Source organism: Xiphophorus couchianus, chromosome 1 (genome assembly GCF_001444195.1).
Source record: "Xiphophorus couchianus chromosome 1, X_couchianus-1.0, whole genome shotgun sequence".
NCBI lineage: Eukaryota > Metazoa > Chordata > Actinopteri > Cyprinodontiformes > Poeciliidae > Xiphophorus > Xiphophorus couchianus.
Genome location: NC_040228.1, coordinates 19,240,316 through 19,265,665, shown reverse-complemented (window position 1 = coordinate 19,265,665; position 25,350 = coordinate 19,240,316). Strand labels below are relative to the sequence as shown.

Genomic DNA, 25,350 nt, shown 5'->3' with positions numbered 1-25,350 from the left:
TTAGTCCACAAAAAAAACCACAAAAAAAAAACTGTTAAGAATATGATAGAAAAAAAATAGAAATTAAAGCTTTTACAGACTTCTATCATGCACCTGTTTTGACAGTCTAAATCCATCACCAATGTTGCTTTTTAAGAAAGTAAAATCAGTCCCTCACACTAAGCCATTTAAATTATCTGGTTTTATGGTTAAATATAAAAAGGAGAGCTCCTCTTATCCAAAGTGGTTTTTAGTCTTATCACTCCAAACCCATCAAGGTTATAATTTTTCTCTGAGGACTGTCAAGAGTTATTGGGACATATATACATATATATATATTAACAAATTGCCTACTTAAGCATTATTACATATGCAGCAGAATCTGTGGAGGTCAGTAAAAAAAAATGTTAATCTAGAATGTTTTTTAGTCCCTCGACATTCAACTTAAATTATCAAGAATGTATTGTTTTCACAGCTGTACGGATCAGTGTTTTTTTTTACTGAGAAAAGATGGCTGTTTACTGTGGCTGCTAAGAGTGACGCACACAAATTAGTCTCATCTGATTTTCAATATTATCCGTGTCTTTGTTTGTTAGCTGTTAACAATGTCTTCACACAATCTTTAAATTAGTAATAGATCTTTTAATATTACCGCTGGAAGGTAAAAGTGATATTCGTATAATATAACCAAAAGGAGAGAAACAGAACTCTAAATAACTTGCCTTTGAGTCTTTGAGTTTTATCAACTTGAAATAAGTTGACTGAATCTAAATGTCTGATAAATAAGTTTTTCAAAATGGATCTGCTATATAAGCCAAAAACACCTGGATAGATCCAGTGGGTTTTGCAACAGTAAGGTAAATGCATAAGAAATGAAAACATTGGAGCATGAAAGAAAATATGAACAAAAACCTTTTTTTTATTAAATTGGCTACGCTTTTATACAAAACAACCACAAACAGAAACATTCAAAGAGCCCATCAAATACATTGAAAATTACTTCACTTTAACTCAACTCTTATATTTTTTGTAAGAAAAGGGTCAAAGAGACTTTTGTCAAATGCTTGTATGACCAAAGTTGTAGGTTAAAGGTGCAAGAAAAGGCAACTAGCTCTGGTGGACTAGTTGTGGTGATTTCAGATATGGGCAATATGACACACAACCCAGGGTGGCATTACCTCAAGGAGGTATTAGGAGGAGCCTAAAACACTCAAAAGAGGAAAAAAAGCTCTTTTTTTTAAAGGGGATCAGATGAGTTTTCTTTAATTCTTCAAAGAAAATAAGTTAAATAAATCTGTTCTATAAGTGAATCTCCAGTTAATATGGTTGAGTGGTAAAATACAACCACTCACACCATTATATGCTGCATAATACAACATGTACTGTATTATGCAGTATACAGTGCCTACTTAAATTGTGCCTCCGTTTAGTGAATGTGATATCACAAACTGCAGCAGGGCAGATTTTTTTTTTAAATGCAGAAACAATTTTATGACCTAAAAAGCTTTGCAGAACCTTAATGCCACCCATGTGCGCTCTTGATTTCTAGAAAAAACTGCAGGTCTGTTTCATGTTACATATGCACCATAAATATGTTGCTCACTCTGATTTTCTTAAAACTAAAAAAATAATTCTGATGTTTTCATGTCAGGCAGTGAGAAAAATAAATGTCTTTTTACACAGTATATGTAAATACCAAGTTTTATATGTATAATGCATCATATTATGTCTATTTTGCATATTTTTGGGTTAGAGATATAACCCAAAGGAAATATTTGAAAGGCATAGATTTAAAAATCATAGATTGCAGCCTGTGGTGTTCCTGATACAGATACCTTCAATGGAGGAGCGTTTGGGCAGAATTGTGACTGCTCCCACTGCTACGTCCTCCAGCTGGTGGATCGGGCTGCTCTTGGAACCCCAGCTGTCTGATCCAATCCACAGGAAATGGCCCACCTGGTTGGCCCTCTTGGTGGCATTGAGAACTCCTCTGCAAGAACATCCATATGGTTGTTAGCAGAAAAAAAGAGGGAGAGATAAAGAGAGAAAGAAAGGTGTGCAATCTCGTGTTTATCAAACTGAGGCACACAGCTAGCCTTAAGCAGCTCTTTGGACATAAAAGGCCTCTGATGGGGTTTTTCTCATTAGAGCACAAGCCAAAAGAAAGTTATTACTGTTCTTATTTTGCAGCATGTGTTCTGGGGATAGCAGAGATGGTAACATTTAAATAACACAGCATATGTCTGCAGGCAGACACGCTTATTTTCTTCATTCGCACTTCACCTCTGGATTCTTTATTCAGAATTTACATGTGTTAAAGGTTTGATTCTGAGCTTCAACATATAAACATTACTCAGGGGCTATTGTAAATGAAACAATATCTCCTCTGCTTTGTTCCGACCTGAATTCCCTGCTTCCCCTCTGAGCCATGTTTGTCTTGTAGCAGGTATGTTTGTGCAGCCAGACGCAGTATGCTCTTGTTAAAACTGCACTTCTAGCCTTTTTTCCTTTCTTTCTCTTTTTTTAGAACCTGCTGCTCAGAGATTAAAACACCCCAACGTGGCGACTCAGCGGCACGCCACAAGAAACACGCATGACTCCAGATTGTGCCGCTGCGCTCCTCACCGTATGTCTTCTTCACTGGCGAAGATGATGATTGCCCGTGCGTTGTGGGTTTCCAGCAATTGTTGGATGATTTTGTCGTAATCCTCCGTCTTGGGGTTGTGGGGAATTTTCAAAGATTGGGCAATGCAGATTCCACCTTTAGAATGGGGAAAGAAGGTACAAATGAGTAGGCTCCTGGGATTCTCTTCGTGCACAGTTTCTCAAAGCTTCAGGTCACAATAGCTGCGGCTTTTTCATGGAAATCTCTCCCAAATGGAAAGAAAAACAAGTCTAAACACAGAAGGACTTTGATAAAGCTGCTCTGCCTTCTACGGAGTCTAAACAACATCCTTACAGTGTATACATTTACATTTTGGCAACGATCTCCAAACCACATCAGCCTGCAGTCGAACACTTAATGTATGGTGAACCTTCCTGCTGAGCGCCAGCATCATTTCACAGACAGAGACAGTAACAAACACATCGGCTATTACAAATCCAATAATCCACACCCACTGGGACGCAAAGCTACAGATTTAATATTATGGATTTGAGAAGAAAACACCAGCTCGACATTGAATTTTCATTTTACGTCATTATCAAACATCTCTTACTGAAACCTGAACCGATCAGATAGCCCAGCTGGCAATAGCAAACAAAGAGGATATTAATACAGACGATAAATCACTCTCAGACAGGTCACCGCTGATGAGCTTGTACAGGATGGAGAGAGCTGATTGCCACACGCCGCTCTCAACACGGTACATATTTCCACGTTTTGATTTAAGCAGATCATCAGATGTCGCGACGCTCAACAGCTCATTATTGGGTAGAGGAGTGAAATCCTCTCTTTCACAAAAATAACCTGAAACTGTGTTCTGTTCCCGTGTGATGTGGTAATTATAGATGTGGAGGACGAGCTAACCTTTTGAGCGCTGGAGATAAACAAATAATATGATAACCTGTACAGAAGGATGTACTAACTACTGCAGGCCTACACTGAAGCAGCAGCTCGTCCCGAGTCAACAGCAAAGCTTTACCCAAACCAATTAAATTTCTCCCACTCAAGCATTTTAATAGTCTACCCAATAACCTCTCAGTTTGAGTTTCCCTGAATAGACAGGAATATGGAAGGGATCTCCTAATTGCCACTCTCCTCAGGCTCATTACTTTGATATAAACAGCTTTTAGCTGGCAGATCAAACATCCACAGTCACGATTATTCTGTGGCATTTCTTAAGGCAGGAGAAAACAAAATGATAACTGTTGAACCTTTTCTTAGATGTGTGTTTTTTCTAGCATCAGCAAGCAAAGTTGTGTTTTTTTTTTTTCTTTTGATGTAAGAAAAGACACAGCAAGTGTCAAAAGGCTTCTCAGATGGCTGCTGTTATCCAGCTGGAATAGACTGAACATAAAATGGATCTCCCGCCAGTGGCTATGGCGTTGCTTAAGGGTTTGTGGTAACTTGTTATGAGGAAAATGTGCTCTGTGTCATTTGTGCAGGGAAGGCCAAGCTGAAAGTCTCCGAGGATGAACACTAAGGCTCTGTTTCAGCTCAGAGAGTTCAGATAATTCAAGCCAGAGTGCACACTATATGAGACTGCACTTCCAGGTTTCTGTTTTCTGAGCCATGCAAAGAATTAAGCCGCGACTTCCATTTCTGGGCTGATTGTTTTCTGTTTGTAGGATTCATTCACAAGTACTACATACAAAAAGAAAATTGCTTTGCAAATATGATTACATCTGTTACATTTTCTATTTCATCTCACTATAGCCACAAATTCCAGTTTGTTTTATTGATAGACCGACCCAATAGCTGTGAAGTTGAAGTAAAATAATACCTGGTCTAAAAATGACTTTTAAAATAGAAATCTGAAAGATGTGGTATGGATTTGTAATTTTACCCTATGATAAATTGCTTTCACTTAAGTTTCAGCTACAATGTGGAAGCATGTTGGAGTATCTGTTATTTTCATTCATATTTTCCTTTTTTTATTTTTTACTTTTGTTCCTGTGTTTCTGGTGGGAAAAATTGCTTTTTTACATGTTGGTTCTCTCTGGTTTTGGATGTGCAGCTGGATGGATTTTTGCGAACACTTTTTATACTTTGCTCATTTGTTATGATGTAACCATAGCAACAAGGTGGTTTACAACAGGAGCAGCTGATTAACATTGCAAAAGCTGAAATGATGCCACAACTTCAAGCCACAAATCCCAAAGGAGTTGAAAATGAGGCATTGTGGGTTTTGAGCAGGAGCAAAGGGGAGAGAGAAAAGGAGGAAGTTCAAGCCATCTCTTCTATCGTGGGAAATGTGAGATCATTAGCAAGGTGGATGAACATGCAAGTAGTGACAGTGGAGAGGTAAACCTCCCCACTAACAGGACGAGCCCTCCAGCAAATTCTGGGTCATTGTGAGTGGCTGCCGCACAAAAAGAAACAGAAGAACTGATGTAGGATTACTTTCTATGTTAATGAAAAATAAAAAGCTAATAACAGGAGCTGGATTACATTTAATTGATGGCAGATTAACTAACCTGAGCTGTGGGTCTCTGCAGCTCATCCAGAGTAAACTCGGTTCCTTCTCTGATGCTCTCCCTGAAAGTTACTTTTAGTGGCTTTGAAGTTTCATAGAAAACTGTTCTTTGACAGTTTTCTATGAGATGCTCTAAGCTTTAACAACTCGAAGAAAATTGAAGCTTGAACATTAAGGATATGGTAGTAGGACCAAACCCTCCATAAAACTTTACATTTTTTGAAACACAGCAGACATGACATTCATAACATGTCTGCTGTGGACTTTGGTCTTCTGTAGTCTGTTTGTAGTTATCTAGCAAACTACTAAGGTCTTTATAGCGCACCTGGGATTAAATTACACACAGCTAGAAATTTACAAATTATATAACTTCTGGAGGGAGTTCAGATTGCCTTCAGACGTTTATTTAGTGGATTTAGTGGAAGTGGATTTCATTTAGCTGTAAAGGAGATGAATGTACATGAAGGCCACACTTTTTATTAGCAAAGAATTTTGTTAAAAGCACATTGTTGTTCAAACTTCACAATCATGAATTGCTATCTTGTGCCATCGCATAAAATCCCTGCTTTTACGTTGAAAGTTTGTGTTTTTTTTATTTTTATTTTATTTATTTATTTTGATCAGCCAATAAAAAAGTAAAAGCAGAAATAAAAATAAGACAAATACTCATGCCAACTGATATGCAATTTTACACAATTTGCTCGAAAAGGAGCAGGTGTTAAAGTGAAATATGTGAGAAGTTCAACGGGTATGGATACTTTTACAAGACACTGTAAATATTATCTATTTGAATTGCGGTCCTGTTATAACACATCCTCACCAAACCCGGCTGAATCGTGTAAAGAGTTGCAAGATCTTGAACAAAGACAGATTGCAGGTCACAACAGTTAATATAGAGACCACCCAAGCCACTGATGAAGATAAAAAGCACTTGGAGCAAAGCCCATCTTCACTGAGAAATGTGCTGTGAGCTTAAAACTACCCCGGCGGTTGTGGGCTGACGGTTGTGCAAAAGGGGGTAAATTATTGAATACCTGCGGAATACCTCATCTGTCAGTCAGTCAGATGGTCGAGCAGAGAGAGGCAAGGAGGCTACCATGATGAAAATGCAAGGGTAGTGTCAGTAGTTTCAGAGTGCTGCGCAGTATGTCGGGCTGCCTTCTGCTGTCGCTGGAATGGAAATGGACTTGAAAGAGTCTTCATCTCAGAGAATAGATTTAAAGGAGTTCTGCGGGCCTGTTCTGGTTGCTGATGTCCGATGCGAGGCAGTGAAATGTCAGGCTCTTTGAGATAATAGTGTGTCAGAAAAGCCAAGTACACAAGAACCCCTGGTCCTAAGATACTTTAAAGGCCTGTATTTAAAACAATATGTCATTTTTAAAATGTTTGTCTCTTTTATAAATTTAACATTACATGCACTGTGTAGACTTTCCATTATCATTTTTGCCTCACTTTATCTCAAAAGAGAACAAAGAAACTAAAAAAAAACCCTGCAAACCTGACTTTTTGTTTTTGGAACAATAATCCGTTCAGAGTTAGAAGGCACTGGTATGTCACAGATTGTAGAAAAAAAACTATCCTAAATATTTGATTCCTTATTCCTCATTTGTTTAGGTTTTTTTTTTCTTTGAGCGGTGTCTTGAACATTTTTCTTGCTGCTTTCCTATTATCTATGGGTGTACAAGTGTCATCAAACGAGTTCAGTTTGTATTCTGGTTAATGTTTACTTCAGGCAACCGTACATCTTCCTACAGACAATTGTGATTCAGCCCTTTTTACTCTGATACCTCTGAGATTTGTTAGAAAACATTAGAAAATCGCCTAAAGCGCTAGCGGATGAAAGTGATGCTGCTTTGACAATTCACAAACAAAGAAAAATCACAGAATGAAACAAATTGTAACAATTTCCAGAGGACTGCTCTCCATTTTCAAAAGTGTAAGAGGAAAAAGAACCCAACTTTTGCCCCATCAGGTTTCTGATACTGAACTTGCCAATACCTATTTGCTATTAAAGCAGACAAAAAGTAGCTTTTTGTCCGTTTCTTCAATCATACTGGTCTGGTTTATGGAAAATATCTGCTGGGGAAATGTTTGGCCACAAAAGTTATTTTTGAGTAGCAGTTCTACCCAACTAAACACTACCTTCAGAGAAAAAAAGCAGGCAATAATAGGAAATGTACATTTTGTGAAATCTATGGTTCACTTGTCTTGGAACTGCTCTTTCACAAAACATCCCTGGTGTGCATAGTTTCTTATTTTATTTATGATCATGTGCACCCTAACTTTTTCTAATGCTTAAAGAATGTCTTGTTTTGTCACACAAATATTAACAGTAAACTAGATTCTCACTGTCATGTTACTAACATGCATCTTGTACTGATCAAATTTCATATCCAAGTTCTCCAAGTATAAACCAAATTTTGTGAAAACAATGTGAACTGTCGCTTCCACACTGATTCTATACACCATATTTTATCGAAAATCAACAGCAAGAAAAATTGGACTTAAAAATATGTGATTAAATATTTTAATATATTTAACACATAACACGTCAGACATGTTATGTGTTAAAGCGATTTGAAACCCCTAGCACTTGGTGATCACGGTATGGTTGTATTCTTCATACACCTTTCTTTGTTTTTATCAACTTGAAGTCCATTCAGAGTTAGAAGTGCTTAAGTGCTTAAAATCTAAAGATTAAAATCTAAATTCTTAATAAAGAATTTAGATTTTGAAAATTGAACCTACCTACAGATCTAAGTGAATGATAATGAATCCATTTTCAGAGTCCCAAAGAGTGATTGTTGGGACTCTGAAAATGTTCTCAGATGAGCAGCCATCTGAGAACATCTTTCCAACATGTCCTTTGAGCTAAAAAGGTTAGCATGTGATTTGTAGCTCCTTAAATAACTCCCTTTACTAATTTAACATTAAAGTTGGAAGCTATAAAACAAAGGTTAACTTCAATATTGTGTTTTTCAGCTGAAATGGCAGTGATGTTGCTAGAGTAGCTTGCAAGTTTACCTATTGAATGGTTGGGATGGCAGTATTTCCTCCTGTACATGAGAAAATACATGTATATTAAAATGTAGTTTATATCCTCGTTGTCCAAAACAGCAAACAATTTCACTTTGATTTCAATTTATGTGAAGACACACACACCGAGTTTCTGTGGGCTGCCTCTGAAAGAAATGGGAACACTGTGTCCCTATTTAAAGTAGTTAGAAAAGACAACGTGATGCTTTTCATCTTCACTCTTATTGTTAAATATATTTCACATAATACATTTATAATATATTAATTATCATGTTCTTAGTGTTAATGGGTCAGGATAACAAAGCATTCTTCAAAAAATAGTTGGCAGATTAAACTATTGGTTGCCTAGTAATGTTACAGCCAATTCTGTAGCTGCTGTGCAACTATATGAGAGTACTGCAATGTCTTTTATTTAATATTCTCTTTATTCCATATTCTCCACTAAAAATGCTATGTTGAACAAATCAAGTAGTGTGTCTGTTCCGGCTGCATATATTGCTTGTGCTATTCAACAAGAGGTAAATCTAATCTAGATCTGTCCTGGACAGGTGCACTGATGTTTATTTATTTTTTGCTACATCTGTCTATGCATAATTGCTCTCAAAGTACATTTTTACGGTGCCAATGCAATCGCTAAGCCTTTAAACCTTTCTAAACTTCCAGGCAGAAAACAATGTGAACTTCCACACTGATTCAAATTTTCTTTATAACACAGATTTGCCACATATTCAACCTTCTCAAAAGGACACAATCTTAGAAAACAAACAGTATCTATAAATATTAGGCTCAAAGTTGTGAAATAAAATATATTTGATGGGAAGTATAGTTAAGGAGTACAGATTGTGAATATTAACACCTTTTCAAGTTTGTCTAGCTAACATAATAGAGTTTGACTATTCTGATAATGTAATTAAACCTTTAATTTATACAATTGATTTCTAAGAACTGGCATTTTAATGTGAAAGTTGTACTTGGATGTTCAATATGGATAGGCCCTTTATAGCTGTATCATTTGCATACTCTTTATATAATATCTACAAATATAAAATTGATGTAAGATGGGGTGTATTTGTGTGTTCTTTATGTGTGTATGTGACATGTGTATTTATGATTACACATTCATTCTTTTCTTTCTTTTTTTACTTCCATCTATCAAGTTTTGTACAATGACAATAAAGAAGGAAATTGTGTTTTAAATCAAAATATTACTTTGGTGGTATGGCTAAAGTTAAATTCCAGACCTAAATCAAGAGAATCTGTCACTGCACTTGAAAATCAATCTCCACACACTTTCTCCTTCCAGTCTGACACAAACTGAGCTGTTTTTCAAAGAGGAAGGTGCAGAGATCTTTGTGTCTACTCGTGCAGAGCTAGTAGAAGCCAAAAATGTTTACAAGTCATTTTTGCAAGTCTGATGAACAAGAAAACAAGATCTATCCAAAAAAAAAAAAACTATTTCTTATCAAATACACATCTATGTCAAGTCTACCCCTGCATTGCTGTAGGCTGGGAATCCAAACCTGTAATGCTTATCTGTAGGCCTAAATCATCTCACAAAAATTTTATGATTACATTTCAAACTTCTAATATTTATAAATAATTATTTAAGCCGGCATCCAAGAAACTGCAAAAGTCTACTTTATATTGTTTTTATTTAAATATTTTTAGCCAGACGAGGACTTGAAATATAGCAGTTAGCTTAACGGAGGGACTCTGAGGTAAGTTATGTTTATTTATTATCCTAAATAATGCAGTCACTTAAAACAGGATTCAGTTCAAGGAACAAGTCTAAAATTTTTCATTATTGCAACTTAGGTGTAACTTGAGTCAGAGTCTCAAACTAGAGTCGCCGTCTCTCGTAGAAGCATTGCCTGAACATGTTGCAACTTAAACTGCAGGGACTGAACACAAATTCACACATCAATTTTCACTTTATTTGTAAAGAGACAAAGAAAATCACATATTCTTTTCCTTGCAATTCATACTTCTGTGTTTCTATTATTCAAAATCCTTCATTAGTGTATTGATGTTTGCAGTTGTAAAGTGGCAAACACAAACAGGATGAAAGGGTAGAAATACTTTTGCAAGGTACTGTGTACCCTTAAATGACTTTTGAAAAGTTTGACTTTGAGTCAATGTTTCTGTTTTGTTTCATAAACCAGGCCATCTAAGCCCGTGCCCCCAAAGCGATCCAAATTCTGCTGTGTGCAAGTCTGAGCTTGTGTGGGAAATAAAGGCTCTACAAGCTGGTAACTATGTGCTTAGGGAGTTTTGAGTCTATTCTGTTTTTTGTGCAACTGATGTCAATATTGTTGTGAGGAAAACACACAACAATAATTTTTTTGCATTGATCTTATATCTGGTTTACAATGCAAATGTAAAATCCCCAATCATACAGTACAGCTCATACAGAAAAGTTGCTTTTTGCTTTTGTTAGTCATAGTTCGGGTCTTCCCATAAGGCGGACTTGGAGTGAATTTACACCTCTTAACTTTACATAAACCTAGAAGCAACCAACGTAGAGCAACGTGATGGTTATCAGGTTTAATAGCAAACCAAATACAAACTTCAAGGTTTTAAAAGATGCAGCTTCTAGAAAAACTAGACTCTTGAAACTCCTCTTATGTTTTGAGGCAAATGAACCCATACCACTCTGCTAGATGCTGCTCATCTCCTCCTCACCAGTAGAAATTAAGCCCTAGCTTTCATTTTATTTATACTGAACCTGGTTCTGCTGGAGGTTTTTTCTCTTAAAAGAAAATTATTCTTCTGCAATGTTGCTATTTGTATTGAAATCTCCAGTAAAGAAAGTTTGAAAACCCAGTCTTTTTTTTCCCCTCTCACTTATGAGGTTCTACATCATTCAGAATGAGTTATCTAAGCCAATGAAGACCATGTGATACAACAATGTCTCTGTATTCACAGAACAGCCATTAAAAGATCACTAAAATTGGTTTATAGTTCGTCTTAGGTAATGCTGTGCATGATCCAGTTGGTGAAGTCATCCAGCCTGCTTTCTGCTTCTATATAGAAAATGTTCAACAACTTTATGCATTTGTAATTATCGGCTTTTATAACAGACATTACATTAGATTGTGTGGTCAGGATATTTTTTATTATGCTGCATAAAAGTTATAAATTGATATGCTGTGGCCACAAACAATTTTATTATTCTGTTGTATAGATAGGATATAAGTCTTTACCTGGGGTAGAAATTTGTTGTGTAATTTTGTATATGTGTGTGTGGTTGGTATGCTCCATATCCACCATCTTATAAAAAATGTTTTCTTGCAGTGTAAAAAAGAGAAAATAGAGTGAAATTGTACATTGTTGAAATAAAGCCCTGTAATACCAGGTGGGATGGGAGATATTACTTTCAGTAAGCAATATAGTGCAATTCATTTAGGTCTTTAATTGAACTGACTACCAATTTATACATATATTTCACTTCTGTGTTAAAGATAAGACTTTGGTAAAGCCATTGGAGGCCAAAAATAATAAACAAAAATCTATCACTTAAGAAAAGGTTTAGAAATTTACAAAATTTGCTAACTCACATGTACACATTTTCACACTTTTACTTCAAATGATCCTTTATGGATTTACTCCATAAACTTTGTAAGAGCCACTATTGTTCTGACAAATGTTGCACATGTCAAGTCACACTGGAGAACCTATATTTCTCAGCTGGCCTGGGAATGCCTTGGGATTATTTGTATTATTAGTGCCATTCTACTGTATAAATTAATCTCAAATGTAACATGGAAAGATAGAAAAATATTTCAAAAATATTTATTTTAATTAACGTTGTATATAGAAACTCTCCCCAGTTCTTTATTACTTTGGATCAGGGTTATGAAGAGTAACCAGGGCAGCCAAAGATGGCAAATCGCTGCTTTAGCCAAATTAATCATTTTTGTTTTGATTAATAGAAGATTGGACTCAAGAGTCTGAATTATAAATGTGGGCATGGTGATATATAAAAGTGCTTTAAAGAGGTAAATGAAAAAATAATTATAAATATAGGAAAATTATCCTCTGTCCTTATAGAGCCCATTTTAAAAAGTGAACTTTAAAGATGACTTTAATTAAAGAATAATAAAAATGAAAGGAAGTTAAAAATTCAGAAGATGCTTGTGGAAGGGACTGTCCTAGATCTTTTTCCTTGAAAAGCAGAGATCCAATTATTATACAACATTCATAAACCCCACAGATGAATGTGGATCTTCAAAGTAGGAGTTTTTTCATAGCACAAAAGGATGAAAAATTCCAAACAGGAACTAAATGCTATTACAAGGCCACACAAAGGTGAATTATTTTCAAGAATGTAATGACTAAATGTCAATATATTTTTACGTTAACAGAAAAGACTGTTATACTCTGCTCTGTTTTGGTGCCACTATAAATTGATTTGCAGAACATAAAATTATGTACTTTCTTTCCACAAAAAAAGACAAAATTGGGTGGGAATGCATGTACCACTACACCCCTAATATCTGTACAGATTTGAACTATAAAAGCAGTAATTGTAACAGAAAACCCCAGTCTATGTTGTGCTTTGCTGTGTGTACATTGCGTAAAGGTGCATTTGTGTTGTGTCTGCATGTTTCTGTAGAAATATATCCACACAAGTGAAGTGAGAAGTTTTCTAAAGTCAAAATGTGGAGGTGGTCACAGAGGAGAGAGTTACTTCCACCACGCACACAAACAGCCCCTACAGTTCATCAATGTGGAGAGAAACCGCACCAACGGAGCATACATGGGCCCAGGGCACAATGTGGGACGTGGGTGGACAGGGGCCAAGACCCAGCAAACTGCATTAGCCATCCCCCAAGCACCTATCAGACTAGGTAAGGAAAACTGTTATGTTCTGTTGAAACTCATGGTGCTTGTGAAGTCAGATGATGCCAAGGTGGTTCTGATTAGGGATGGGCAGTACAGACTTAGATTTTCATCATGATAGTTTGTGGTGCTATTATGATAATGATGAGCAACTATTTGTCACTTCTTTTATGTTTTTTTTCTGGGTTACTGTATGGCTGTGACAGCATGGCACAGCAATTGTTGGCCCACAAACCCAAATACTGCTCTGGAAAAATATTCCCATTTTGAATTTGGCTTCATCGAGACACCAGTTTCATAAATAAGTGCATTTTTTGCCCTAAACTACACACCATAACTGTATTTAACCATATTTTTGAATTTATTGAAATTTATTGATGCTCTCTTGGAACAAAGGGTAAAGAAAATATAAGAAAAAATGTAGTCAGCTTTTGAACATTTCAAACATTACAAATTTGTCATTGTCACATGGAATCCTTAAATCTCAGAAATAATTTTTTTACATTAACAATGATACAATAAATGTCCAACTATAGTTGTTAAGACTGGAAATATATTTGTTTAAATTTCCACCTCAATAAATAAAAATGACTCTTAAAGGTTTGTAGATGTTTAATCTGTTGACTTTCTTCAAAGAAACTATCCAAAATAAGGGGAGAGTGAATTGTTTAGTTTTAGTGTTGTTTTTTAGTCTAAGAGTTACATCATGTATTTTCTTAATTAATCAGTACTTAGTAGATATTTGTTAATCAATAATAAATGATGTTTTTCATTCTGTAAACTTTATTTTAATTGAAAAAATTGCAACCCAGTCCTGCCAAGTAATAACGATGTTGACTTGAAATATCAATTCTTCCACTTCTCCCAAATCAACCTTAAAATTCAGATCTTGGACATCTTGTAATGTAATAAACTTCACTCATCGATTGCCTCTTCCAACTGATTTGTGAGGATTTATATATATAAAAAAAAAGGTTTATGCATAATAACGCAATTTAACTTTGATTTTTAGTTACTGTGATGTTTTGTATACACTGTTTTATCTAAACTTCATGTTTGTGTTCTCAAAAGCCTAGCAAAGGAATATCTGCTTTGTATTATATTTATTATGTAAAACAATATTTACTGCACCTCTGTTAAATAAACTAATTAATTAATTAAACAGTGGAGGTCGTATTCTTGTCCTAATTTAGACCTAAACTAATAGTTCCTCTTCTCAAACTAGTTTATCATCAACTCACATACTTATTCCTTGTAATAAATATTTTGATTGGCAGTATGTTTTAACTGTCATTTAAAGTCTGCCAAGAAAGCAAGAGCAGAAAGTGAGATTATTTACACATTTATATGCAGTTACTCTAAATGTTGAATTTCTCCCTGCAGCAGATGGATGTGATGCTAACTTGTGACAGTAATAGCTGCTCATTATTCACTTACTCCTGGTAATACAAAGGCTAACAAAACAAAGCACAGTATGAACCTGTGACCTTTGCTCTGAATTAGATTAATATGTCAAAAAGAATTTCAATAATGATCATTGCTAATTTCACTGGACTCCTGGAAGTTCTCAGCTTATCAGATTGCCACAGGTCATGTACCGCATTAACTTCTTCAATTATTCATCTTCAGTGCCCTCGGATCTAAAAATGCACCGCAGGATGAGAGACCCGGCACTCCCATTTCGCTTGGTAATATACAAATCCCTTTAAATTAGGAGCAGTTGATGGTTTCAGCTATCCAGCTTTCCCGCCTACTCACTAGTACCCTCCAAACCAGAACCTCCAAGGTGTCCATAATGCTGCAATTATATTTATCACCTCGACAGTCAAACTGCAGACTTAATCCCTCCGGTCTGCCTGCCTGAACACTTGGGAGCACATCAAATTGGGCTGACATGCAGCCTATATTCACGTTCTACATCTCGGTGCCCTTTCATATTCTGCTTGCCTTTTCCACTGATGGCCTGGGACACGTCAATGTCAGAAGGGCCCAGCCCAAGGATCGCGGTCTATTTTCCAGATGTGTCATACCTCTCCCCTCCACTGCTGCATATGAGCCTAATATGTTTTCAGGCAGATCCCTTTCTCGTCATTGTTAAGGAGAGATCTGAGAAAGGCTTAGTGTTGGCAAGGTTCTGCAATCAATTCCACAGTTGTACTTTGTGGGAGGTTTTCCTCAAATGCAGGCTATTTTTTTTATTTTTTTTTATTTTTTGTACCTGATGGGAAAAACTGAACTCCATCGCTCTGGCCTGAATCCAGACAGACACAGAAAAGTACAAACAAGATTTATCTCTGCCAGATTCACCTGGAGCCAGATGGAAGGTGCACAATGTGAGAAGAGACAGTGGAGAAAAAATAAAATAAAAAGGAGGGGAAAAAATGGAAAAGATCAATACAGGCTGACCATCACTCTAGTCTCAGCTTGGGGTAATGGGCACCCATATTGCATTAGTACACGAGATGGTTCTCCTTGAAGTGGTGAAGCGAGAATCCTACTAATGCATCTGACATTTGGACGCAAGAGAACGGGGCAGCCGCGCAGAAATGTCTCAGGGCCTTACGGATGAGCTTGCAAGGATGCTGTAGTGTCAACCAAACAATGCTGCTCTATCTTCTACATTTATTTACAACAGAAATGTTGAAATAAATGCGCTGTCTTCCCATAATAACAAAGATGGCTTTTTTTTATTCACTTCAGTCCATTTCAGTCATTTCAAATGCATATCCCCTGCCACTGAATGAATCCTGTGACTGTTGTCCTATTATATAGTTAATGTGTTTATTAAAGATAAATCCTAGGGTACTGAAAATGTTCCTTTAGAGCATCTAATTCTCATTTGTGTATGAATACAAAATAATGTGGCGGCTGGAGCTTTAGCAGGAGGAGTGCAAAACATAGTCATAATGCCATACCTCTTGTGTTGTTGTTTGGGAATCATAATTATATCGCTCTGTTTACTGGTCTTTGCATAAGAAAGAATGAAACATTAGCAGCAATGTGTCTGAGAAGCCCAGCTGATGGAAGCTGCGTTTATTTCAGGACGTGAGAGGAACTGAGACAAAACAAGCCTTCAATCCGGACTTTTCCTAATTTGCTACAACACTGCCTTCTTCGTGTCCGTCTTCCTTCACCATGCTCTCTCCCTCTGTCGATGCAAATTACACAGCCGCAAACAGCTTCTTAAAGTTTTAGTGAGTGATCACGCCGGACATGAATGCACACAGATAAAATATTCATGCATGCTGGACCTCTGATCGGGGGCCTGTGAGATATCATTAGCTTTCCATATTTTTGAGGGTTGTTCACGTTGGTCTACTAAAAAAAAAAGAGAGAGAGACAGAGCTTGCTCCTAGCAAATGTGCAAGAATTAGACTGGGATCCACAGACATGCAGGTGAGAGAAAGCATCGCCGGACATGTTTGGTTAATCATCCAATACTTTGTAATGAGGCATCTTTGGCTTCATGTTGCACACAAACTGCAGCAGCCACTGTGGAGAGTCTCTGCAGACTCCAGTCTGAAGACCTCTGAACCATATGATTTGATGAAGCCAGCTGACCCATCGAACTGTATAAGCAGAATTTATTCTGCCGATAGCAGTAACTGTTGACTGACATAACTACATGCCGTCGGCAACACCGGCTTGGAAAAAACAGGTGAGTCGAGCGTGTGCACAGTTGTCAGGTTGCTTTCCGAACAAAAACACGTGAACGTCTGAATACAAATCACTTATCTTCCAAACCTCTTTAAACATAACAATAAACTTGTTCAGTCTCAAACAGGATAATTTTCTCTTAGAAAATCTCTATTATTGTTCTACTGCAAATTTAGACAAGTGAAACAAATGTTTAAAGGCTTTTTGATCATGTTTAATGCATTTTTCTAAAAGAAAAAGCTCTTTCTTATGATTGACTGCCAGCATGATTCTGTTTTCATGCACAGGTTCACAGCAAGTCACTGCAAATTAGTAATATATTAATTATTTTATATTGTTGAATCCGGAGTAATAACTACTGAATAGGACATTGAAAACTGTCTAATGTGAGGATAAGTTGAGTGACTATATTAAGTCTGCTTTAAAAAAAAACAATTACAAATTAACAGTGCACATTTGATGTCCCCAAACAACGCCACACAGTCTGATCTGGGAACTGCTTTACTGCGCAGAGGGGCCTGGGGATGGCTACAAGCTCTAGAACGGCACCTAGAGATGATACCCAATGAAGGGTTTACACAGAAAGTTAACAGGGAAATTAAACAGATTAAAAACATAAACAAAACCGTCTGAGTGACTGATGTCTGCATCAAGTGACTACATGAGCCTATTTTTTTTTTTCTTTTCAGGAGATGATAAACACTTGATTTCTTGATAAACCTCAGTACTTATTTACATGCATAACAACATGTTGATATTATAACTTTTTACATACATTTCTAATATTTTGTCTAAGTGTCATGGCCTGCTTTAAAGCAGCAGTGTGGCTCTTTAGTGAACCAGATGAAAACAAGTGGAGATCGCGGTCATGACTTTACACTGCACAAAACTGTTGAGCTTCAGTTCAAGTCTAGCATTGAGATGGCCATGAAAAATTGCTGATTTTGTGTCTGATGATCTGTTACTGGGTTCAGTAGGTTATCTGTTTGGGGTCATTGTTCTGCGGAAATCCAATTTTCAATTTTTGATAGAGTCCATCAGATTTTTAAGTTAAATCTCCTCAAATTTAAAAGGGATTTTATTGTCATGGGCTCCAGCAAGCTTCTCAAGGCTGCGGAAAGAACAAGAGCATCAAAGAACCCCCATAATGCTTAGCAGTGGGATATGCTTTATCTACATAGCCTCTACTTTTTAATGGCATGTCCTAAATTTAAGTCTCATCTGACTAAAGCTTATAGTTTCTGTTAGAGTATGTTTTTGGAAATAAAAATCTTTTTCCTTTAAAAAAATATTTCAGTTGTAGGGGTACCAACACTTAAACCTTGATTTCTGATCATTTCTTATATTTTAGCCTTTCAGTGAATGTACTTAAACTAAATGTTGTTTTTTCTGTCTATTAGTGTGAGACTATGTTATTGTGATGAAAGATTCATTTATGTTAAGGTTTTCTAGACATGTTTACCAGCGACACCAATAAATGTGGCAATGTACGTTTTCGAATGAAGCATGAAAGAAGAATTTAAAGCTAAACACTCCCATCAGCCAGCATTTACTGTTCTGCCTCCTCTCTTCCATTTCTCATCTGTATCTTCATTTTGGGGGGGAAAAAAGTGTAAAATGAGTACGGGAAATTCTCATTACAGAGATTTTCTGTACCACATGTTTCTCCATCTACATTTCCAGTAACACTCTACAACTCACTCAGAAGCTAAACAGATCAATAATTCATGCACCCAAAACAGATTTTACGACCAACAGGAACCTCAGTCTGAGTCAGTAAAGTGCAAATGTACTTTTAAAACAAAAAAATAAATTTTCTGAATAAGTATTTCATTTTCTGCAGTGCCTATTGCTTACCTGCTTCCTTGGAGAGCTGGGTGAAAGCTTCCACTCCCTTCTCCCCATAGCTGCCTTCTGAAGCAACAGTGGAGACATAGGTCCAGTTTAAGGCTTGGATGATGTCAACCATGGCCTGGGCCTGGAACGAGTCTGGAGGAACCACACGTGAGAAGAAGTCGTAACGCCTGTCATCGCTCAGCTCCGGTGCTGTTGACGCGTAGCTGATTTGAGGGATCTAGAGGACGAGATAAGCAGGTGGGGAAGGTTGTTAGATGTGATTTCGCTGCTCTGATGCAGCGTCACCGCAGTTGCTATGGTCCTTGCTCTGAGAAATCACATTCTTCAAAGGTTGTGTGTAAAATTGCTTTCTGTTTGTTGTGCGGTGTACTGCGCCAGCACTATTTCCCATTTTATTAAAGCATTCTCAGATTAGTATTTTTAGTCAGATATTTATATACTCCATAACCTCAGCTCACCACTCATGGAAATCCCCACAGTTGAACGAAAAAGTATTTTCCACTTCCAGTTCCACAATGCACACTGCCTCATTTTACAGATGCAGCCAGGGTCAGCTATATACTTAAAGGCTAAAGAAACTGTGCAGCGCAACAGACTTTCTTGGAGAGAGTTAGATAAGAATGCTGATTCACTCTGAATGCCAATTACAAAGCTGCTTTTGGGGACATAAATTGGAAGCAGGAGAACTAAACTTTTGGCTGTATGGATAGGTAAGAACATCTTCAAGGTAAAACCAATAAATAAGTAGATATTATTTACATCTTTTTTAACCATTCTGGAAACACCCATGCATGCAGACAAAACAAACAGAATGGTGGAGGGCAGGAGAGTCACATTAACAAAATAACTGAAAAAACATCCAACCTTTCAGAGTTTGTTTTCACTCGGTGAAACACATATAGATTAACTACAGACTCTTGTTTTCAATCCTTTTGTGACTGTTAATTATTGTTATTAATAAAAACATTACATTCAAAATGAGAATATTACAGACAAAAAAAGTATATATAAATGTGGGCAGAACAAAAAAATATGTTTAACATTACACTCAGTTTCCAAAATGTACATTTAATCTGACGCTACGCATATCCTATTTTTTGAATGACTTTACAGTTGCACCTAAAATAATTCAAACAGCCACTGCCAATATTTCTGCACACAGCAAAAGATGAATGTTTCAACAAAGATATCACAAGATTGTCTTCAACTTAAAGACTGCTGCAAAGTGCAAATGTTTAAAGTCTCTGATGTGCAACACAACTTATCCAAATACATGGGGGCAGGTCGGCTCCAAGTTGCTCACAACTGTACAAATCTTTTTGGGTTTCTCTTCTGTGTTTTTAAGCATTTGCTGTCAGGAGGAGGACAAGTGAACCATACGCTAAAAGGGACACCCCTCGCCAACAGTAATGCATGGTGGTGGCTCAGTGATCCTTTGGGACTGCTGTGCTTTCTCTGGCACCAGAAGCCCACAGCATGAAGAGGGCGAAATGGATTCTGTCAACTATGCTGGGAGGAAATGTCATGCTGCCTTTGCAGAAGCTGGAGTTTGGGGATCAGTGGACCTTCAAACAGGAAAATGATCTTCAGTATATCTGAAAGTGCCCCATGGCTGGATTTCAAAAGAAGTCCTTGAATATTCTACAATTGCCAGCACAGTTGCCTTTCTTGAACTGTATTGAAAATCCCTGGTGGGATTCAAAAAGTAGGAAGTTACAGTAAGGATACTAAAGCCTATTCATGAACTGGAATCCTTTGCCCATAAGGACTGGTTCAGGATTCATCAGAAACACTGCCAGAAGCTGGTGTCTGCCTGGGTAAGAATCCCATTTGCAGCAGGCCATAAAAGCAAAAGGGCACTTTACTAAGTACTAAAGATGTTTGTCCTGAATCAGTTCACTGCAGTAGTCACTAAAACGGCCATTTTGTGTTCGTGTACTGTACATGTAGAACATGTAGAAATCACTTGTAACATTAGTTGTAATGCACTACATCAATAGGTCAATTTGTTGCAAGCTGTGGTTATTTTGTAAATGTTGCCAATAAATCCAATTTGCAATGAGGGATGTATAATTTCAGATGCAACTGTATGAGCAGGAAATGTCTTTGCATTACTTTTTATGAACTGGCAGCACAGAACAGTTAAGTGCTCCATCAGAGTTACCCCCTGATGAGACCTTAATCTGTGTTAAGAGCGGAAAATTCAGTTTTACACCTCTGCTACTTACCTCACTTATGCTCATACAGAGAAGAGACATGTTGTAAAATAACACTATGTATATAATGTATATTGCATAATATACATACAGTACAGACCAAAAGTTTGGACACACCTTTTAATTCAATGAGTTTCCTTTATTTTCACGACTATTGACATTGTAGATTCACACTGAAGACATCAAAACTATGAATAACACATGTGGAAATATGCACTAAACAAAAAAGTGTAAAACAACTGAAAATACCCCTTATATTCTAGTTTCTTCAAAGTAGCAACCTTTTGCTGTGATTACTGCTTTGCTCTGCATTTTCTTGATGAGCTTCAAGAGGTAGTCACCTGAAATGGTTTTCACTTCATAGGTGTGCCCTGTCAGGTTAATAAGTGGGATTTCTTGCCTTATAAATAGTCATGAAAATAAAGAAAACCCATTGAATTAGAAAGGTGTGTCCAAACTTTTGGTCTGTACTGTACATATATATAGTTATTTTTAAGAAAAGGTGTTTTGTTCCTGCTCCACTGGTTCAGAGCCCATTTGCATAGCCTTCATACTGCATGGAAATTTTCAGATGTTACCAAGTTCATGTGATCTATTTGATCCCTCGGATGAGCAGGATAATTAGATTTCTTTTGCCAACCAAACTCTTACAGTTTAGTTTAGTGGGCATCCACGTTAATAAATGAGTCTCAAGTGGATATAAAATCGCTTCTTTCAGTGAAGCTGTGAAAAAATAGTGCATGGTCGTCACTTTTCCTAATGTCCTGTCCTGTTAATAGTGTGCAGGTGCTCTTCCAAGACCCTAGTCCCTTATTGGATTGACAGCCATAAAATTTGTTGCTATTATGGAGCGCATGACTCGCCTTCGCTTTGAGCAGGCCTCACCATCAAGTGTAAAATTGCAACTGCGCAGCATTATTAATCAGAAACTTTCACACTGATGATTAAAACTCGGAAAAGCCGCACGGCTGTGAGTGATTGTTGAAATGATAAACACGCATATTTCCTGAAGAGACAAAGTTCCACCTGGGGAAAAAAAAACATCAATGTCCATTAAATTTCAAGCAAGAAAAACAAACTCATGCAGACATGAAAGAAGTAGATCACAGCCATAACAATTAACTGCTCATCCATCAAAACAATTTCAGATGAAAGTCTGCCACACCTGCAATTATAAAAATGCCTTTACTCTTATAAACTTGACATCCTTGACCAAAGCTCAGCTGGCAGTGCATATGCATAATTTCGTTTCTATTCTACCTGATTTCAACTTCCAATAAGCAGGGCTGCAATGATACATGTATCATTACCAATCCTCACAGTACAATTGGCACTCTTAGGAAAAGGTAGTCAGTTAAAGAATAAATCAGTCGTCACAGGTAACCAACCCTCATGTACTTTAATTAGTCTGTGTTAAGAGCCCCACTAGAAAATTACTGAAGCTACTTTCTGAAGCTATACAAATTAACAGAATGGTCTCAATGGCTGGAAAAATTATGGCATAAAACTCCAGCTTTTTGTTTTTAATCAGCATTATCATAACATTTTGGGTGATGTCTTGGTATCACTGGAAACATAGAGGGGGATATATTAATTGATGTATGCCATACATACTCAAACTTTGTAACACCTCATTGAATTTCATTAATTTAGCTAAACATCCAACCAGGGATATAAAAATCCGACAAAACACTAAATAAACGTCACCACCAGGGGGTGTCGCACCAAAAAAATGGGAAATCTCTGAGGGAAAGTTAAGTCATTCTTTTTTCCATTTTATTTTGTGTGAAATTAAGGCTGGATTAAAAAGAAAACAAAAATCTCAGTTTATACACAAGAACAGACCTCGTTTCTTTTCATCATTGATTCAGTGCTCATAATATTTCTTCTGCTGGTTCCATGTTGGTTCTGTTAGATCTTTTGACCCAGATAGCAAAAAAAAAAAAAAAAAAAAGAAAATCTTATTTCACTTGAAAATATCTGGATCAAGTAGTTGTTTGTGGTCTCAAAAAATCTGAAGAATCTTTCAGTCATGCAGTCATTTCGGATGAAATTTTCTCGATACAAAGAATCCCAGTGAAAAGTCTGGGACCAGTAAATTCTCAATCTCAATAACACAAGTCAGCAAAACAGCCATCTTAACCTTTGTAAAATACAGAACATATTCTCTCAAAGGTGAATAACTGCCTCATGCTTTTCTCACTTGCAAACTACTCCACAGTAAGACCATATTACATGGATGAACAGTTGCATAAAAATGTTACTACTAATCACGAATCCTGCAGCCACACTCCCAAATGCCACTCCAAAGTGCAAATGTTTTACTCCTCTTCTGGTATCTCTTTATTGAGAACCTGGATATTTTTAGATCCATAACAAAATACTAGTTAATGTAAACAATGACATAAAATGACACCCTTAGCCTCACATCCTCCTGTTCAGTTCTGTTCAGTTCATTATCCTTTACCTATTTTAGATTCTTCTTTTGTTCAGTTTTAAGCTTTATTTTTAAATTCATTTTTATGCTCATCTACTCTTTGTAAAACTGGGATTGGTCTGTTTCAGATGTAATATCAACATAGACTTTAGATTTTACAATGTCTGCCTTGTTAATGCCTGCAGGGCATTGTTTTGTAGGGGTAGAAAACATGGAGTTATTCTTCAATGGCATTTGTTGCGACACTGATTAAAGTGACAATACAAAATATTGTTAAAACAATCACAATGTTTTTTGGTTTTAAATCGATTTCTGCATACAGTCAGAACCTTCCAGGCAAAACTCCTCCTATAAATATACAGAATAAGCTACTTCATCTCAACACTTTGCAAGAGTTGCAACTTTGTGTTTAAACTGCACCTGCAAGTTTTTTGGGCTGTTTCTTCCACAACAAGAGACTGACATTTTCACTCATCATTTCATGAAAAAAAGAGAATGATCAATCTTATTGCTGTATATGTTGAACATATTTTCAAGTCTTGCCAGTTCTAAATCAGGTTTAGGCTTCGACATTTTAAAACAGGACAATGTTTCAATCTAAACCATTTCACTGTAGCTCTGACTGTTCTTCTCAGACAACCGTCTACAACCTGCAGCCCCAGAGCCACAAGTAGCTCTTTGAACCTCCCACAGTGGCTCTTAATTACTCAGGCTGAAAATAACACAGAAGTCACAGATATTTTTAAACATAGATATAATTACAAACTGTTTTTAAACTGCTTTACTTTTTTTTCATGGAAAAGTAACATTGAATTTCAACAAGAGAATAGTGGTAAAAAGTCAGTCACTTTTTTTTTATATTTTCCTTGTAGGTTGAAAAGTTTTTATTTACAAAATTTTCCAACATCACATGCATCCTCTTTTTGCCAAATGTTTTGTTTTCTTGATTTAAAAACATGGAATTAGAAATAAAATGTTGATTCTTCACAAATGACAACTAATTTTCCATGGAAGATATTCATCAAAAATTAGAAGTTAGATTTTTCTGAAAGGGTCATGTGACATTTGTGGCTCTAACTGAGTTATATTTAGCTACTCTGAGGGCAGAGATGGCTTTGTGGATTGTACAGGTTGAAGAATCCTGGTATGGAAGATGGACACTTGCTGGAGGCTAATTTGCAGTTCCTGACAAGTTTTTTCTTCATGATTATACTTTCAGCTGTATTCTTCTTCTAATCACATTTGGCCAGCTGCCTTGTCTCTGCTTATGAAATCCATCCAGCATGATAGTACCAACATCATGTTTCACTGTATGGATGCTGTATTCAACATAACATGTAGAATTTGTGTTCTGCCCAAAATGTTTGGAGGCTCAAAAAATGAATTTCATCTCATCTGACATAGGCGCCTTTACCCGCATGTTAGCAGTGTCTTTTACATTACTTTCAGGGTTAAAAATGGTCACCTTCTATTGGATCGGAGGACATACTAGCAAAGAGATCATTTTCTCTTCAACCTGGCACAGCACCCTGTCTTTGAGTCTAATCTGAGCACTGTATGAATGCCATCCATTTCTGTTAGAGAGACCAAAAGCAGCTGGACACAGGAGAAACACTGGAATGAGGACAGTGACATGCTGATGGGATTGCTTCAATTCACAGAGTGGGAGTTATAGCTTTGACCCACAACCGAAAAGGGGTCAATTGCACAAAGCTGACAAACTGAGAAGCGGACAATGAGGTCAAGATCACTCACTGAGTTTCATGTCACAGAAGATGAAAAGAAAAAAAAAAAATCTGAAAAAAAAATCAAAATAAAAATCAGCAAACAGCAATTAGTAGTGCTGCAAACAAGCAAATTTACAAGTGAAAATGCAAAACAAGTCAAATCCCTTCAGCCCTGCGTAGATTACACATACTGGGTCAAAGATGGACGACGGCAGAGTGCCGCAACAGCAGAAGTGATTTGAATTTAAAAAGACTGTATCCTTCAGAAATGCGAAGCACATATTCGGAACATGTGCTTGGGATCTATCTATCAGCCCTGCCGTTGTACTACAGTGAAGTTAAAAGGTGTTAAAGTTTTGTTGTATCACATCCTACCTCAGCCACAGCTGCGACACAAAGCTGCATGAACATTTGTCTCTCAGGAGCTTTTTGCTGCAGGGAAACGATTAAGAAAGGAATGT

General features: G+C 36.8%; 1 protein-coding gene across 1 annotated transcript in view; it reads right to left on the bottom strand.

Annotated features, from left to right (window-relative positions):
* The window catches only part of LOC114147374 (metabotropic glutamate receptor 7-like), a 110,072-nt gene that overhangs the window by 44,563 nt on the left and 40,159 nt on the right, over positions 1-25,350 (bottom strand). The window contains exons 2-4 of the mRNA XM_028021876.1: positions 18,510-18,726; positions 2,605-2,740; positions 1,815-1,969 (exon numbers count right to left, since the gene is read on the bottom strand). Coding sequence (XP_027877677.1) covers positions 1,815-1,969; positions 2,605-2,740; positions 18,510-18,726 — 508 coding nt within the window. The remainder of the gene's footprint in view (positions 1-1,814; positions 1,970-2,604; positions 2,741-18,509; positions 18,727-25,350) is intronic.